This window comes from Dendronephthya gigantea, unplaced genomic scaffold (genome assembly GCF_004324835.1).
Source record: "Dendronephthya gigantea isolate DGI-Jeju-01 unplaced genomic scaffold, DenGig_1.0 000815F, whole genome shotgun sequence".
Classification (NCBI taxonomy): Eukaryota; Metazoa; Cnidaria; class Anthozoa; order Malacalcyonacea; family Nephtheidae; genus Dendronephthya; species Dendronephthya gigantea.
In genome coordinates this window covers 4,181-22,370 of record NW_021163825.1, presented here as the reverse complement: position 1 = coordinate 22,370, position 18,190 = coordinate 4,181, and the positions used below count along the sequence as shown (strand labels likewise).

At 36.5% G+C, this 18,190-nt stretch overlaps 1 protein-coding gene and 1 long non-coding RNA gene across 2 annotated transcripts; both read left to right on the top strand.

The window, feature by feature from the left end:
• Positions 1-11: 11 nt before the first annotated feature.
• Positions 12-6,133, top strand: LOC114544493. Its single transcript, XM_028563118.1, has 4 exons — positions 12-362; positions 1,087-1,497; positions 2,000-2,413; positions 3,575-6,133. The coding sequence occupies exons 1-4, from the start codon at positions 360-362 to the stop codon at positions 5,168-5,170; spliced, it is 2,424 nt and encodes an 807-aa protein (XP_028418919.1). The 5' UTR covers positions 12-359; the 3' UTR covers positions 5,171-6,133.
• A 7,929-nt stretch (positions 6,134-14,062) lies between these two features.
• LOC114544494 lies at positions 14,063-15,518 on the top strand. The gene is made up of 3 exons (XR_003690447.1): positions 14,063-14,196; positions 14,525-14,605; positions 15,092-15,518. It is a non-coding gene; the product is annotated as an uncharacterized LOC114544494 (long non-coding RNA).
• Positions 15,519-18,190: the final 2,672 nt, after the last annotated feature.

Sequence of the window (18,190 nt, the reverse complement as noted above, 5' to 3'; positions counted from 1 at the left end):
AACATACCGAAGCATTGAATGACTCCAACTTTACATCGTGTGGTTCACAAACTACATCAAATGGTCCGGAAACGCGCGATCCACTGGCAACCGTGCGCAGAAATTCAGGCATTGAACTTGGTCATTCTGAAGGCAAAGTCGAAAACACGTCGATCAGTTCGAAAACCTCAAATGAGTATAACCCACTAGAAGCTGATGTTTCAGTGTCGAAATCTGTAAAAGTTGTTGAACCGCAAGTAAATGAGGCTGAAAATATCCTGGGAAAATCTGAGCCCCAGTTGGTCCAGCAAGGTGTCCAAAGTGATGTTTGCAACTCCCCAATAGGGAATGGTGGCGAAACTAAGAATGGAGAGAGCGAAATGGTAAATATACGCTAAACTTTATTAATTTTGAAATATATTATTTAGCTATATACCGTCAACCAATCTTGTTGTGATAAAATTTAACGCTTTTATTAAAGTTTAATAAAGTTGCATCTTTAGATTATCACTAATAGAACGAATTAAGTGGTACAATTAATGCCAAAATCATACTCGTAGTTAACAAATGTTGCTCGTGCTGGGCGATGTTGCTCGTACAATTAGGGATTAATTGTATTTGTGATGTTTGAAATTTTGACAAAATTTTCACAAAATTTTCTATAAAAACGTCACTCGTATTCCAATAATATTTCAGATGTGCTAGAGCACCCCGCTGAATAGCTGGCAAAAATTTAACACTTCCCGATCTCTGATTCACATATACTTCATGCCACATATTCACAAAAACCTATTTATCCGTAATAATCTTTGAAATTCAACATTTTGTAAATCGTTTTGCCAAAATCGAGCAAAATGCGCAAATATAAATTTCCCTCACTCATTATACCTTTGTATGGGAAATCGCTTTGGCCGCGAGTTTGCCCCAATGTTTTCATACATCGTTTTCTCGGTTTAGATATCCCGGGAAAACACTCGCTCTCGCTGTTCATATGATTATTACATCCAAAATTTAACTCCAAGTCATATTTAAAGTGTAACATCTCGTTGCCTCAAAATACTCTTTTGTCTTAAGATATTTAAAAAAAACGTCTCTATTTCATCACAGGTAAACCTGGACCAACCGAGTGAGATGCAGAGTGAGTTGAGTTCCACAGAACATACCGAAGCATTGAATGACTCCAACTTTACATCGTGTGGTTCACAAACTACATCAAATGACCCGGAAACACGCGATCCACTTGCAACCGTGCGCAGAAATGTAAGCATTGAACTTGGTCATTCTGAAGGCATAGTCGAGAACACGTCGATCAGTACGAAAACTTCAAATCAGTATAACCCACTAGAAGCTGATGTTTCAGTTTCTAAATCTGAAAAAGTTGTTGAACCTCAAGCAAACGAGGCTGATAATATCCTGGGAAAATCTGAGCCCCAGTTGGTTCAGCGAGATGTCCAAAGTGATGTTTGCAACTCCCCAATAGGGAATGATGCCCAAACTAAGAATGGAGAGAGCGAAATGGTAAATATACGCTAAACTTTAATCATTTTAAAATATACTATTTAGCTGTAATACCACCAACCAATCTTGTTGTGATAAAATTTAACGCTTTTATTAAAGTTTAATACAGTTGCATCTTTAGATTATCAGTAATAGAACGAATTAAGTCGTACAATTAATGCCAAAATCTTACTCGTGGTTAACAAATGTTGCTCGTGCTGAGCGATGTTGAGGGATTAATTGTATTTGTGATGTTTGAAATTTTGACAAAATTTTATTAAAACCGAAACGATTAATTAAAACAAAACAAAACGATTAATTAAAACAAACCGTTCTTCGCAGTTCTGTTTTCATACATTGTTTTCTCGTGCAGTCGGGTTTGAATATCCCGGTGAGACACTCGCTCTCGCTGTTCATATATTACATCCAAAATTTAACTTGAAGTCCTATTTAGAGTGTCACATCTCGTTGCCTCAAATCACTCTTTCTCTTAGGTATTTAAAAAAACTTCTCTATTTCACAGGTAAGCTTGGACCAACCGAGTGAGATGCAAAGTGAGTTGAGTTCCACTGAACATACCGAAGCATTGAATGACTCCAATGTAAAGACATCGTGTGGTTCACAAACTATATCAAATGACCCGGAAACGCGCGATCCAATGGCAACCGTGCCCAGAGATTCAAGCATTGAACTTGGTCATTTTGAAGGCATAGTCGAGAACACGTCGATCAGTACGAAAACCTCAAATCAGTGTAACCCACTAGAAGCTAATGTTTCAGTGTCTGAATCAGAAAAAGTTGTTGAACCTCAAGAAAATGAGCCTGAAAATATCCTGAGAAAATCTGAACCCCAGTTCGTGCAGCAAGATGTCCAAAGTGATGTTTGCAACCCCCAAATAGGGAATGATGCCCGAACTGAGAATGGAGAGAGCAAAATGGTAAATATACGCTAAACTTTAATAATTTTAAATTATACAATTTAGCTATATACCACCAATCAATCTTATTTTGATAAAATTTAACGATTTTATTGAAATTAAATAAAGTTGTATCTTTAGATTACAGAAGATATATAATTAATTAATGAGTAATAGAACGAATTAAGTCTTGCAATTAATGCCAAAATCATACTCGTGGTTAAAAAATGTTGCTCGTGTTGAGCGATGTTGAAATTTTCACAAAATTTTCTATAAAAACTTCACTCGTATTGCTATAATATTTCAGATATGCTAGAGCACCTCGTTCAATAGCTGGCCTTCCGCGTATACGCGTTTTGTATAAATAAGAACTCTATATTAACAATGTTAAGCTAGTGGGTTTTCTGGCAGTGCAAAGTAGTGGAGTGTTAAGCGGTTTTGGTCTCTAGTGCGGTATGTGAATGTCTGGGTGCGAATACGCGCCGTTTACTTTCTGTTTTTTTTTTACCTTCTTTTCTCTTTTGATGTTTGCAAACCCCGAAAATGAACCTCTGAAAATATCTTTAGGTTAGTTTTTGGGTTATTTGATATCTGATTCATTTTTTGAGTTTCTTTGTTTTCTCAAAAGTGCAAGCGTTTAGCGGAGGCCTGGAGATGAAGTGATCTACCATATCTAAATTAGCTTCATCGTTAATTCCAAATTTTACTCGCTATCGCATAATTATCTAAAATTAAATCAAATCAGCATACAAAATAACTAAATAAAAACACCAAAATAAAACTTTGCTTTAATTGTAACCACTCCTATGCAAAAAACATCAATAATAATCATGCATTGCGTATCACAATCAATTCTTACCTATCTTTCACGTATTTAGAAATTGTAAAGAACTCACCTTCCGGAGACCTTTTGTCTCGATTCATTCGAGAAGCCACTGGAACAACTTCTGTTCGTGTCTCTCTGGGATATCCAAACTCTTGAAAACGAATAATTAAAACATTCTGTTTTCATACATTGTTTTCTCAGTTGGGTTTGAATATCCCGGTGAGACACTCGCTCTCGCTGTTCATATATTACATCCAAAATATAACTTGAAGTCCTATTTGAAGTGTCGCATCTGGTTGCCTCAAATCACTCTTTTTTCTTAAGATATTTAAAAAAAAGTGTCTATTTCATCACAGGTAAACCTGGACCAACCGAGTGAGATGCAGAGTGAGCTGAGTTCCACAGAACATACCAAAGCATTGAATGACTCCAACTTTACATCGTGTGGTTCACAAACAAGATCAAATGATTCGGAAACACGCGATCCACTGGCAACCGTGCGCAGAAATTTAGGCATTGAACTTGGTCATTCTGAAGGCATAGTCGAGAACACGTCGATCAGTACGAAAACCTCAAATCATTATAACCCACTACAAGCTGATGTTTCAGTTTCTAAATCTGAAAAAGTTGTTGAACCTCAAGCAAATGAGGCTGATAATAGCCTGGGAAAATCTGAGCCCCAGTTGGTGCAGCAAGGTGTCCAAAGTGATGTTTGCAAGTCCCCAATAAATAAAGACAACAAAATGGTAGCAGTTGATTTCCAATTTCCTGATGACAGTTCTCCGGTTGCGCATTCTAAACCGGATGATTTAACTAGGGACACTGTCGAACATCAGTCTCAGCCCGGCCTTGAAGACTCTCTAAAGGCATTAACTAATTGGAAAATTGGCGTTGCAAAAACAAATCGTAAAAACGATCTTCCTTCAAACGAAATTTGCAGCGCGGAAAAATTAGACAAAGCGGCTCCAAATGGGGATTGTCTCAAGGTATCACAAAAGGTCGACAATCTTAATGCAGAACAAGGAAAACAACATAATTTAGATGACGTCTTCAGCTCTGATGAAGCAAAACAACAGACGTTAAACGATAGTTTAACAGAAGTATTTGCTTCTTGGGGAGAAAAATCGACTAAAAAATCAGAGGGCTTAGGAATACGTATTGCCGAGGAAGAAAAATTGCACACGTTGAACGATAATACTACTCAGGTATTGGGCGAACAGACCGTTACTTTGAACAAAGAGGTTTCTCGGGAACAAAAAGCAAATGAATCATTAACTTGGCATGACTTAAAAGGCCTTACTAGTAATGAAAAAAGGAAACTAGAGACGTTGAAGGAACTCAACCGCGCACAGGTTTGTGAACCAGAAAACGGGGTATCTGTCGGTATAGACAATAATCCAGTATCATTAAACAAGAACGGAGAACAATGTAAGTTAAATATGGTTTCTGGCACAAGAGATTTCTCTTCTCGTAGCGAAGATAATGTCACAAACGAAGAGGAATTGGCCGTACCAGTCCCGGAAGCCAATATGCAATTAATTCTCAGAGTTCTGGATTCACAGGAAGGGGCTAAAACGTCCATTCGTGTTCTGGAGGAAGATGACATTGGACTTGCCACGTTAGACAGGTTTTGTAATGTGAACGACTCCGAGGGATGCGATTCCAACGATATTGATGTGTATCTCAGAATTTTGAACAAAACGGGAAGACCTTTAGGTATCGAGGTGGATAGTGCAGAACAGCTTGTCGGAAACTTGACATCAAGTGGATCCACGCAAGTGCATTGTCTCACTTCACAGGCACTCCAAGAAACTGTAGCTGAATTAGTACAACGACAACCTATCAGCAACCCTGCACCTAATTCTAGAAAAAAGAGGAGAAAACTAACTGGGATTTATAGAGAAATTCTCTCAAGAAAGCCCACTCGCACAAGAGATAATTACCCAAAATAATGCTGATGCCGGTGTAAACTATTACGATATCGGGAATTCTTGCCAAAGGCATTATACTGAGATGACGAAGACCATTCTGAACGAACGTCACAGGTTTAAATTGCGTTTTTTTATTTTCCCAGTTGTGTTAATTTTTTTGGTTTATTTTTTGTTTTTGCTGGCAACATGCGATATATAGTAAAGTGAAAAGCTATCTTCATGGCCAACACCACCTGGTTATATACAACAGATGTCAAATCTTACTTTCTCCATTTTATAATTAGAGGTTTACTTTAGTGCCCTGTTATGATAGCTTAAAACTAGTTCATGTCCGGAATCATCATCATGTGGTAATGTAGCGATAACATCATATACCATGATATAGTATGACGTTGCATCACATATCACCAATCATATGACTTCGCATCATATTACATCACACAAGCCCCGTCTACGGCTAAAATGGGTACTCGTGCCCAATTATAATATGATAATATCGCAGGTAACGTAATTTGAGTACTTTGAATATAATGTTTCCAGTAATTCGACGGTTACGCGTACTGTCCACACGTATCCGGCGTTTTCTCCCACTCAAAAAGGGGGGGGGGGGAATCTGAAAACGCTCTCCAGAGTGGAAGAATTTGAAAACGACGGCTGAGCGGATACGAGTGGACGGCTTTGCCGGATAAATTTGAAAACGTCACTAATCAAATTGTTTCCATATTAATAAGGCTTGTTTCACGTCTTGTGGCTTACGCTTAACTTTATATTGCTACATTACCGTCAAATGAGTCCTATTTAAAACATAGTCTGAAATATTAACCATTTGCGGTGACCTGATGAAAAACTGAAGTTGGTTGGTAGGAGACCATATAAAGACAGCTACTGACGTTTATTTTAGTTATTTGTCCTTCATCAGCTGTATTCGGTGTTTTTTGATAAGAATAAAGCATTGTTATTACGAACTTCTGTATTCGAAATATTACCATTGTTAATCTTGTACACGAGTTTGGCTTCGGATTCTAGTCCATGTTCCTTATAAGGGTTTTCCACCCCAGCTCAGCCTAAGCAGCTTCTGAAGGACCGTGCTCGTTGGGATAACCCAAAACTATTCTCGCAGCCCTGTTTTGAAGCCTTCGCTATTAGATTCATTATACCCATTCTGAAATCAATGGCGTTTCCTGCTAGATATTTATTTGCGAATTCTATCAATAACTATAGTTAAACTAGAAACACGTGTATGCAGCAACCCCTTGCCTAGGTTAAACGAAATCATTTAAGCATATGGATGGTAGCATAATATAGTTGAAAAATTTATGTGGTTTGGAGGATGGTCGGGGGGTACGTGTGGTAACGTGCGGTTTGTGAAAAAAGAAGTATGGAAATATTTTTCTGCAAGTGAATGTACTGTAAGTCATAGCAAGTCGTAACGGCTAAGAGCCGTATATTTTCAAAGAATCAAAGTTTACCCTCCTATTTTTTGGAAAAAATGGCAATAATTCTTACGTTTTTCTGGAAGCTAAGTTAGTCGTCTCGAAACGAAAACTATTGAAATCACTCATTGTTAAAATTTAAATGCCGTGTTCACGAATTTCAGCCCGTGGGGATTTAATGCAACTTATAAAATGCTAAATGCTTTGTGTTGCTAGAGAAAGGGGACATGTTGAAGATCATGGTCCTTGAGATGCACATTTAAATAATGTTATCCATATTTGTAAATTGTAAATATTGTTGATAAATATCAATCTTGCGAACAAGCAAATTATACTGCATCATATGCATGCATAAAAATCAGTATGGCAAACATTTATACATCTCTGGGTCCCAACCAGTGAACTCTAAAAAGACTGGAACGATAACTTGGCCGCCATCTTTGAAGCCAGCACTGATGGCCGCCATGAAGGCCAAGAGTTGAAATTACACCACCAAAACAACGCCGGTTTTTATACACAAATCCTTCTCATCTGATCATGAATAAAAGCTTAAAACAAGCATTGACACTTAGATTTTACTAAAAAACAAGTTTTATGAACGTGAAAAGGTGCAAACCTATTTTTTTTGCGAGTTGAAGGCGAAGTTTTTTTTCGGCCCGTTCAAATTCTTTAAATATTTCAAGTACAAAGCTGGTACCTCGCCGGTTTTTACAGTAAGATGATGCGGATTACTTAGGTCTATCCAAAAAGGGTAAATTCGTTGTTTAAAGTTGAAGTGGTCAAATAAAAATTGCACTTTTCTCGCAATTTTTTGCCAAAAAATACGATTTTTACGGAATTTTCACTCTCCCCAGTTCTTTTGAAGGCTTGATTTGCTCGCTCGGCTGCCGCCTTAATCAGCAAATTATATTCAAATCGGCTTCATCCAATGACTAGTCTTTATTGTTGAGTTATCGTTCTAGTCTTATTAGAGTTCACTGGTCCCAACAGAGTGCTTAGGTATTCAAACTCTAACAATTACATTCTTATGGGTGATTTCAATAGTTTTCGTTTTTTTGGGACACCCATATATATGGGACATACATATATATATATATATATATATATATATATATATATATATATATATATATATATATATATATATATATATATATATATATATATATATATATCGCGATCCGTCCTCGTTATGGGTGAGATTAAAATATGATTAATGCAAATTCGCTGTTCTAACATATGTCTCAAGGGATGACTGAATTTGTGATCATGTTTTGATCTATCTGTTTAAACAAAACTTGTTGGTGCACAAAGATGCAACTGCTAAAACTAGTAATATGCATATTTTTTAACAGATAACCACCCAACACATCATGTACAAGAAGTTGTAGAACGAGTGTACGACAGTCCTGATTTCAATCCTATTGAAGAGGTTTACATATAGCTTGCTATCTCATTCAACTGTATTTGCGGCGTTCGCAGTAAACAGTCCATGTTAATATATTCTTCGTGTGGGAATAAAGATTTGCTCGCTGTTGGGCGACCCATACGGCAAGGCTTTACATCACCCGTGTTCCAAAAGGTGCTGAGAGTACGATAGACGGTTTTTAAACAAACAAATAGCTGTGCTGTAATTTCGTCGATGATTCTTTCGTAAAACAGTCGTTGGTAAACCATTCTCCACCTTAAATCATCCGAATATGGTCTTGGCATTTTCTAATCGTTCACCTTGCTATACTCGAACTCGCAATTAACACGCTTGTACAATCCCACGCGTGTTGATGCATAATAATGTCACGTGATCGATATATACATATACTTGCTCAGGACAACCTTTTTGATAACGACAGTATATATATATATATATATATATATAATATATATATATATATATATATATATATATATATATATATATATATATATATATATATATATATATATATATATATATGTAGCTACCGTTTCTTCCGGTAAGTGGTGTTTTCCGGTATGCGAGTGTTATGTGACGGAACACGCGGGTTTCAGAGGAGAGTTTTTAGGCGAATGGACGCCATATTGACAAATTTATATATGCATGTAGAACCAAACGGTTCTAAACGTACTCAAAGGGTTTTTAAATGTACTCTGAAGGAGAGTAAACGTAGTTAAATAAAGTGAACTGAGGTAGTAGAGGAGAGGTAAAGAAAAAGTTATTGTAAACGCGAAAGTAAGGTAAACAAAGTTGAGTTAAATGGAGTTGTGTGTATTAGTCCGGGTCGGCGTCCAAAGAAAGTTACAGTTTAGAACCGTTTGAGAATTCTACGCGTGATCAGAGTGAAAGTCGTCAGAAAAAAGATAGTATTACCGTTTGAAAATTGTGTTGTTTCAAGGGAATATGGTATGGATTATGTCGTTACTTTAGTTGGAAACAAGGTGGAATCGTGGGATTATAAGTATTAAAGTCGTGGGTGTCACGTGGAATTTAATACGTTTGAAAAGGTTTGGTCTTCAGGAAGAAGACGCTATTGTTATTTCACATTGCATTGTTGAACGAGAGTGTATTACTTCATAGTTGTTTACGATAGAGGATCGATATTACGGAATTATTCGGTCATTGGTGTGTTGGGTATAAACATATGGTACTTAAAGGGACATATTTCAGGAAGAAAACAATATTGTATTGTACAGTACGTTGGCTATAGCCTTAAATTGTCAGCTTGAACACGTCGAACTGGTTTCGGTAGTTAAACTCGCGATTACGAGTTAGTATTGTTTGGATATATTATTATTGTGGAACATGAAGTAATGAGGATGGGGTTTCATCTAGAGTGATATATTATGAACATTGTGTACATTAAACTTTAAGTAGACTGAGAAAAAGGATTTGCAATTATTGAAGTGCAATTAAATTTAGCTATTATGAGTCGTGAAGAATATATGCTGGAGAACATAAATAATCTATTCAAGTCCAGGTTGGAGTATATTAACAGTTTATCAAGATTACACGAGGACATTCAAGGACTTATGGATGCAGGACTAGGAAATACTGACGAGATTGTGTCGAAGAAAAATGGGTATGATAAACTATGGAGTGAATTTGTTAGTGTTCATGAGCAGTACTTGGAGGTTGTTACAGCTGAAGATGAAAGAAGAAGAGCTAATTTAACATACAAAGATCAGATGGACGAAAAGGTACATTTGGACCAACTATTTGCATGTTGGGGAAGAAAGTCAAAGTTGCAGAGTACTGGTAAAGGTCAAAGCCAAATTAGTGTTTCAACAAGTGGTGCAAGTTCAACATCAGCCTTGTCGAAGAAGAGAGAGAAGGTAGCCCTTGCACAGTTAAAAGTTAGCCAGTTAATGCAACGACATGAAATGAAAAGGAGAATGGCAGAGCTAAAGTATGAATGGAGGAACAGGCAAAGGTTAGTTTCAATATTCAAAATGAACTAGCTGATGAGTATATACGGGGACAATATGAATTAGACCCTCTGCCTGAGAATGTTGTTTATGGATTGGATAGTGAAATTTATACTGGTCGTCCTTCAATCCAAAACCAGTCGAGAACAATGCAGAATTTTGGGAAACATGAAGCGTATAGACCGGTAGTGTGTGTAGCAAGTAGAATGGACTGGGACTATGCAAAACTCACAATGGCGAATCGTCCAGTTGTGAACTACCCCACTTTAGTTCTAGCAGCGAAGCAGCATACAAGTCAGCCTAGTGCTTTCAGCCCTCAAACAAGTAAATTGTGGAACTATCCTGGAGATGATAGATTGCAGTTAAACACCAAATTACCCTCAGCATTTCAAATGCCATCTGTAGAGAACTGTAGAAACTTTGATACACCTCTATGGCACCCAACTGTAAAATTACCTACAGAATCAGCAACTAAATTACCATGGCAATCACCTGAGAGGAGGGTGGAGTTGCCAATGCCTGTAAGGAGTGACAGTGGCGAAGAGATGGTTAGAGCATTACGACAAGTAGTGTCAACCCCAAGGATTAAATACATGAGGAGAGCCTATGAATTATGTCTCCTTCATTCATAACTTTGAAACTTGTCTGGAGAAGGATAACCCTGACAATGCCACAATACTTCAACTATTGATACTGCAATGGGAAAGCTCTTGAAGCAATAGAGTCTTGTGTGAACCTGCCAGTGGAACAAGGTTATGTTACGGCAAAGAATACCTTAAAGGAAAACTTTGGGAAGCCCCATATAATTGCGAAAGCACATATCAGGAAACTGGAGAACCTGCCGGTCCTGAAACAAGCAGATGGACCGAGTTTGTTGGAATATGCAAGAAAGTTAGAAATTGCTAACAGAACCCTGACCAGTATGGGGCCAGAATATGAAAGTGAATTAAGTCACGTAAACACTTTACGCGAGTTAAATAGGAAGCTCCCCATGTTTATGAAGGTTAAATGGACAGAGCGTGCAGGAACAATTATTGAATCTGGTTCAAGACCAAATTTTCAAAACTTCTTGGCGTTTGTGCGAGGAAGAGCAAAACTTGTAAACAATGAGTTTGCGGAAGATCTTTCAAGTAGTACGTCAAAGATAAGAGGGAAGGGACAAGGGGTAGGTGGACGCTTTGTACATAGGGCAGCTGCTTTAACTGCAGGTGCACAGCAAACCCAAGAAAGAAATCGTGTGTCAAATTCGCCTTATTCTAAATGTTTGTTCTGTTGGAGCACATAGGATTTGGAAGTGTTCAGCATATAATAAGATATCGTATCAAGACAAGAAGAAATTTGTTCAGGAAAATCACCTATGTATGAAATGCCTTAGTAATGGCCATTTTATGCGGACATGCCCCAAAGTACATTTTCGATGTCAGAAAGAAGGCTGCAATGAAGGGCATCATACCTTGTTGCATCCTCCAGAAGCAATTACACCTCAAGGAAATCGTGATGGCAAACATTTGCCTGATGAACACAGTAAAGAAACAGGCTCCGATAATGAGAAGAATAAACAGGCAGAGTCCAGAGTAACTGTGGCAACTGGGGCCGGCGAGAGAGTTTGCCTCAGCGTTGTACCAGTGAAAGTGCAAATAAAGGGACGAGAGCAACCTTTAGTTGTAACATATGCTCTATTAGATTGTGGCTCAGAAGTTACACTCATTCATCAGAAATTGCAGAAAGAACTAGGAGCCCATGGTCAAAGGATTGATTTCTTCCTTTCAGGGATAAATGGGTCTAAACGAATTGACAGTGAACTTTTGGATATCGTAGTCACATCCATGGACGGGGTGACATCACTGGAGTTATCAAATGTACGGTCAGTTGAGCAAATGCCTATTGCTGGAAGTTGTATTGCCCGCAGAGAGGATATTCAGAGATGGCATCATTTGGATGGTGTTCCAATAACAGAATTAGATGCGAATGAGGTAACATTGGTTATTGATTGGTCTGCAGGAGAAACCCAGCATATTCGTACCACTCGAATATCGCATTGGTGAAGAGAATGATCAAGTGGCGATCAGGTATAGCCTGGGATGGACAGTTGTTGGCCCTCTCGGGGAAAGGAGAAAGAACAACTGCTATAATACGAAATTTGCTCGGACAGCAACACAAAAAGCCCTGTGACAAATGTGAAGCCCCGAGTCAGACAGTGTCTGTTGAATGAACCAGAACAACCTATGGAAGAGGATTATCAGCTTGAGAACAGTTCGGATGAAGGTATTTCAATGCTACATTCAAATGGGTCGGCCTCTGGGTTAAAGTCGTGTTTAGTTGAAGAAAAGTCCATGCCGCAAGATCTGAATCATCAGTTGGAGAGACTGTGGAAAACTGATTTTGAAGATTGTATTTTGGATACCAATGTCTGTCAATCCATTGAAGATAGAAGAGCTCTGACGGTGATGGAGAAATCGCTAAAAAAGGTGGATGGTCATTATCATGCAGGTCGCCCTTCCATGGCGACATAAACCACCCTACTTACCTAACAACAAGGAAATGGCACTGCGGAGAGGAATGGTGTTAAAGAAACGTTTACTAAAGGATGAAAGTCTTCTGAGAAAATATGCTTCAACGATAAACGATTATCTGGAAAAAGGATATGCTGAGAAGATACCGCAAGAACAGCTGCAATCAAGCAAAAACCCCATTTGGTATCTCCTGCATCACCCGGTAACCCATCCTGCAAAACCTGAGAAGATAAGAGTAGTCTATGATTGTGCCGCCACCTACAAGAACACCTCTTTAAACCAGCAGTTATTACAAGGTCCTGACCAAACAAATCAGCTTGTCGGAGTGTTAATTCGGTTCAGACAGGAACAAGTGGGACTAGTCTCAGACATAGAAGCTATGTTTCACCAGGTGCTGGTTGAACCACAGGACTGTGATGCTCTTCGGTTCTTATGGTGGCCGAACGCAGATCTCTCGGGAGAAATGAAAGAATACAGAATGGTCAGACACTTGTTTGGTGCGACATCCTCGCCAAGCGTGGCGAATTTCTGCCTAAGGAAAACAGCTGATGATCACGAAAGCGAGTTTGATCAAAGTGTAGTGGATACAGTACACAGCAAAAAATCATTTTCTTATCGAGAAAATATATCTTATCTTAAGAATTTTTTTCTTATATAAAGAAAATTTTTCTTAAACCGAGAATTTTTTTTCTAACTCTAGGATATAAAATCTCCTTTAGAAAGTAATTTCTTAAAATAAGAAAGTCGTCAAGCCACAGATTTACAGAGTTTAAAACAAGAAATTATATTCTTATGAATTAGAATTTTTTTCTTATACTGAGAAAATAATTTCTTGATATAAGAAAGATTATCTTAACTTCTGAAATTCTCAATATGAGAAAATTAATCTTGAGTAACATCCCAAATATTTCTTAAAATAGGAAAGCTTGCCTTATCTGAATCTGGTTTCAAGAAAATAATTTCTTGGAATAAGAAAGATTATCTTAACTTCTGAAATTCTCAATTTGAGAAAATTAATATTGAGTAATATCCCAAATATTTCTCAAAATAGGAAAGCTTGCCTTATATCTGAGTCTCGTTTCAAGAAAATAATTTCTTGGAATAAGAAAATAATAAGAAAACAAGAACTTAATGGGGTATAAAAAATTGATACAATAGAATTATTGTTATTTACAATGAACAAATGTCCGCCTCCCTTTATAAATTATATTAAGCTAAGTCTTATGTACAAACAATTTTTCCAAAAAGAAGCTCTTTAGAAACAAATTTCATCATGAGAGAAATGTGTCACATTTAGCCTTTCAATCGGTGTGCTTGGTTATTGAACTAAAAACACCACCTTAATTCGCTACCCATGTACAATAATATTTGATATACTAAAAGTAAGATTTACAATGCAAAAGTCAAAGATTGATATTTTAAATTTTAATTATCATGGAAAGGAGCATGGATTGCAACATAACGTCGTGTGCGCGACATATCGCGCGTGATCACGCGGTCAACGAGAGAGCGCTAAAGGCATTGTGGGAAGAAGCGCGTCCTTTTCAAATTTTCGTCGCTGTTGTGTTACGCGTCTTCACTGATCGCCGATATTTTATCGATTTTTTTCAATTCATACGTTTTAATATGGATCAAGAAACGACAAGTTTGCTCGAACAAATCGCTAGAGTGGTCAAAGAATGCGAGCAGATATTGGAAGGTATTAATTTTGTTGAGTATTGCTACAATTTAATAGTATTTTAACCGAACGTACTCTATTAAATTCGTTACGAACTAAACTCAAAATTCTGCTACTAGTAAACGAATAGTAAATATCGCACGCTTAAGACTGACTTATAATTAGCTTAATCGTATTTTAGTATGTTGTTATTTGCCTTTCTATACTCAGATGCTGTTACATGTAAACGTTTATAATTTATCAGATATTTGTGCTGTGTGACCTGGGGTCTGGTATCTAGATTCCTCTCCCCCACACATATTGCAATTGAAAAGTGGTACACCCTGGTAAATATTTCAATTTTTTATAGGAACTGGCATTGTAGAAGATGAAGAAAGATATAGATATACTCTATTTTACTGGAAATGGAAATGAAAACAAGCCTTTGAAAGTAAGACTATTTTTAAGATGCATGTTTTTTACCATTGTAATGTTAACTAAAACATTAATTATTTTTTATTGCCTTGATTTTAATGCATTATAAAGAAATACTTTTTCTCTTGTTGCATGGTATTTGATAAACTATATGATTATGGCCTACATTTCAATAAACCTATATGTTGCCAGATTTTTACCAGTTAGATTGTTGTTAGATATGTTGCAAGTTTTGAAATTATATACATTAAAATTCTATTTGTCACAATTAAATCACAATAATATCAATAGCATAACCATCTCCCAAACATCCAGAAGGCTTGTCGTAACATGATACATCTCCTAAAGAAGATTTCTATGATATTTCCTGACAAAAGTGGACAAAATTTAGGATAATTAGTTAGTCCATGAATTAACTGCATGTAAATCTATACAGAGGTATTAATAATGTGAGCTTAAATTGTTGATATGAGCATTCATTTTGTTTGTACTCTATATATAGGTTGACAGTGAAGATCTAAAGTATTTTGGGGAAAATGAGTTCGAAATCTTCCAATCATCCTGATTGACCAGGAAGGTATTTACATTGTTATTGAAAAACATATTTTGATGTGGGCAGCAGTTGAAAAGATAGCTGATGCAGTTGTTGCCTTCCTGGCTTCATTCTATTTGTTGGACATTGACTATCCAAAACATCATGAAATAGAATTGCCAGTCCTGCAAGTTATAATTCTAAAAGACACTCAAGTGCCACAGGACATCAGTTTAGCTTGTATAAGCATGTTAAGGTCATATAAAGAAGTAGGTTGAACTTTTGTTAAGTAAAATATCCATGTATATTATTACTCATATTATAAAAGCATATATTACTAGGATTTTCAGCTATTTTTAATAGTCAAAATTGTCTCATTTGAAGTTATTTATTCTCAAAACAAGGATGTTTTTCTTGAAATAAAATTTTTTTCTTATATGTAAAAAATATTTTCTCATTTTTTAGGTGTAATTTTATCTAACTTAGACATTATAATTTCTTATGAAAGATGTTTTCTTAAAACAAGAAAATAGGTTTTAAGAAAAATTTTCTCATTCTGAAAAAAATTCTTGCTCAGAAAATATTTCTTGCTATTCTCCCACTTTCTTATAACAAGAATATTTTTCTTAATATAAGTAAATATTTCTCAAATTAAGTTAATTTTTCTTAAAAAATAGTTACTATATTTCTTGTTTTAAGATTATTTTTCTCCAAAATTTCTTGTTTTAAGAAAACATTTTTTCTTAAAAAAAGAAAATATTTTCTTGATATGTTTTCTTAGCGAGAAATTATTTCTTGCTATTCTCCCATGAAAATTTTTCTCATTTCAAGATAAAAAATCTTGAAATGAGTTTTTTTTCTCAAAATAAGAAAGCGACTTTTTGCTGTGTAAAACGCTATATATATGTTGATGATATGATGAAATCAGTGAAACAACCAGATGAAGCTGTGGCTTTAGTACAAGAAAGTCGTGAACTACTAGCAAAGGGGGGATTTCGACTCACGAAGTGGTATAGTAACAATAGAAAGGTACTAGCTTCCATTCCGGAGAGTGAGAGAGCGAAATCAGTGGCCGATCTCGATGTAGAGAAACTTCCGATTGAAAGTGCACTTGGGTTGAAGTGGAACACAGAGGATGATACTTTCATTTGGGACGTTACTGAAAAATTGCCTCGCTTCTTTAACACAGAACCAGTGACGCGAAGAGCTCTGGTATCGGCTGTATACTCGTTGTTCGATCCGCTAGGATTCATAGCACCATACGTCATGAAAGCTAAGTTATTGTTACAAATGCTATGTAGGAAAGGAATCGGATGGGACGATCCCCTCGGAGAAGATGAATGTGCCCAGTGGAAACGGTGGTTGGAAGATCTTTCAAAGTTGTGTGAAATACGCGTGAAACGGTGTTTCAAACCTGATGAACTCGGCGATATTGTGGAGATACAACTACACCTTTTTTTCCGACGCATCGAGAGTTGGATATTCGGCAGTCGCATTTCTTCGTCTTACTGACAATAAAAATCAAATATACTGCGCGTTCGTTATGGGGAAAGCTCGATTGGCACCTAACCGTGAAATTTCTATCCCTCGGCTGGAACTGACAGCTGCCGTTATATCAGTGAAATTATCAAAGATAATACGAGACGGTTAGATTTGGAAATCGGAAGAATTTTCTATTGGACAGACTCTACATCTGTTCTAAAATGTATCAACAATGAGACCAAGAGATTTTATACGTTTGAGTCGAACCGTCTAACCATCATTCACAATGGTTCGGAAGTTAATGAATGGAAATACGTTAATCGGGAAGATAACCCAGCAGACGATGGATCAAAAGGACTTAAACTGGACAATTTATTAAAGAACAATCGTTGGTTGCAAGGACCTGAATTTTTGTGGAAAAACGAAGACTATTGGCCGAAGAGGGAAGAGATACCGATCATGAAGGAAGACGATCCTGAAATCAGAAAAGAAGCCCGTTATTTACACTGCAGCAACTAGTGTTCATCCCGTGGAAAGATTGATCTCATATTTCTCTAGTTGGTGGAAGTTGAAGCGTGCGGTAGCGTGGTTGTTGCGTTTAAAGAACAACTTCGGATGAAGTTACAGCTACGAAAGATTGCAACAGAAGATATTGAAGCACACTGGAACAAGGAAGAATTGTTGTCAACGCAATTGACCTTGAATGAGCTACATGCAGCGGAGGAAGAAAATACTACAACGAGTACAGAGAGCAGCGTTTCCTGATGAGCTGAAAACGGTTCAAGTCCAAGACAATCAAAATTCGAAGAAATCACTAAAGAAAAAAGGATCAGCTCTTCGTCAGTTAAATCCATTCATAGGTTATATTTTCATGTTACGAGGGTTCAAATATACATTACATATATTAGAATAATTTTATGAATATATAGTGTGTATAGACACTGTATATACACACATACTATATATACATATATATATATGGTTCTATGGTTATATGGTTATATGGATAGTGGTTATTATTATATGGTAGTGGTTATGTGGTTATATGGTTATGTGGTTATATGGTTAGTGGTTATATGGTTATATGGTTATATGGTTATGTGGTTATCTGGTTACATGGTTATGTGTTATGTGGTTAGTGGTTATATAGTTAGGTGGTTATATGGTTATGTGGTTATATGGTTATGTGGTTATATGGTTATATGGTTATATGGTTATATGGTTATGTAGTTATATGGTTATATGGTTATATGGTTATGTGGTTATATGGTTATATGGTTATGTGGTTCTATGGTTATATGGTTATATGGTTATATGGTTATGTGGTTATATTGTTATGTGGTTATATGGTTATATGGTTATATAGTTATTTGGTTATATGGTTATGTGGTTATTTTGTTATATAGTTATGTGGTTATATGGTTATATGGTTATATGGTTATATGGTTATGTGGTTATATGGTTATGTGGTTATATGGTTATATGGTTATTTGGTTAGTGGTTATATGGTTATATGGTTATGGCAATGTGGTTATTGGTTATGTGGTTATATGGTTATATGGTTATATGGTTATATGGTTATGTGGT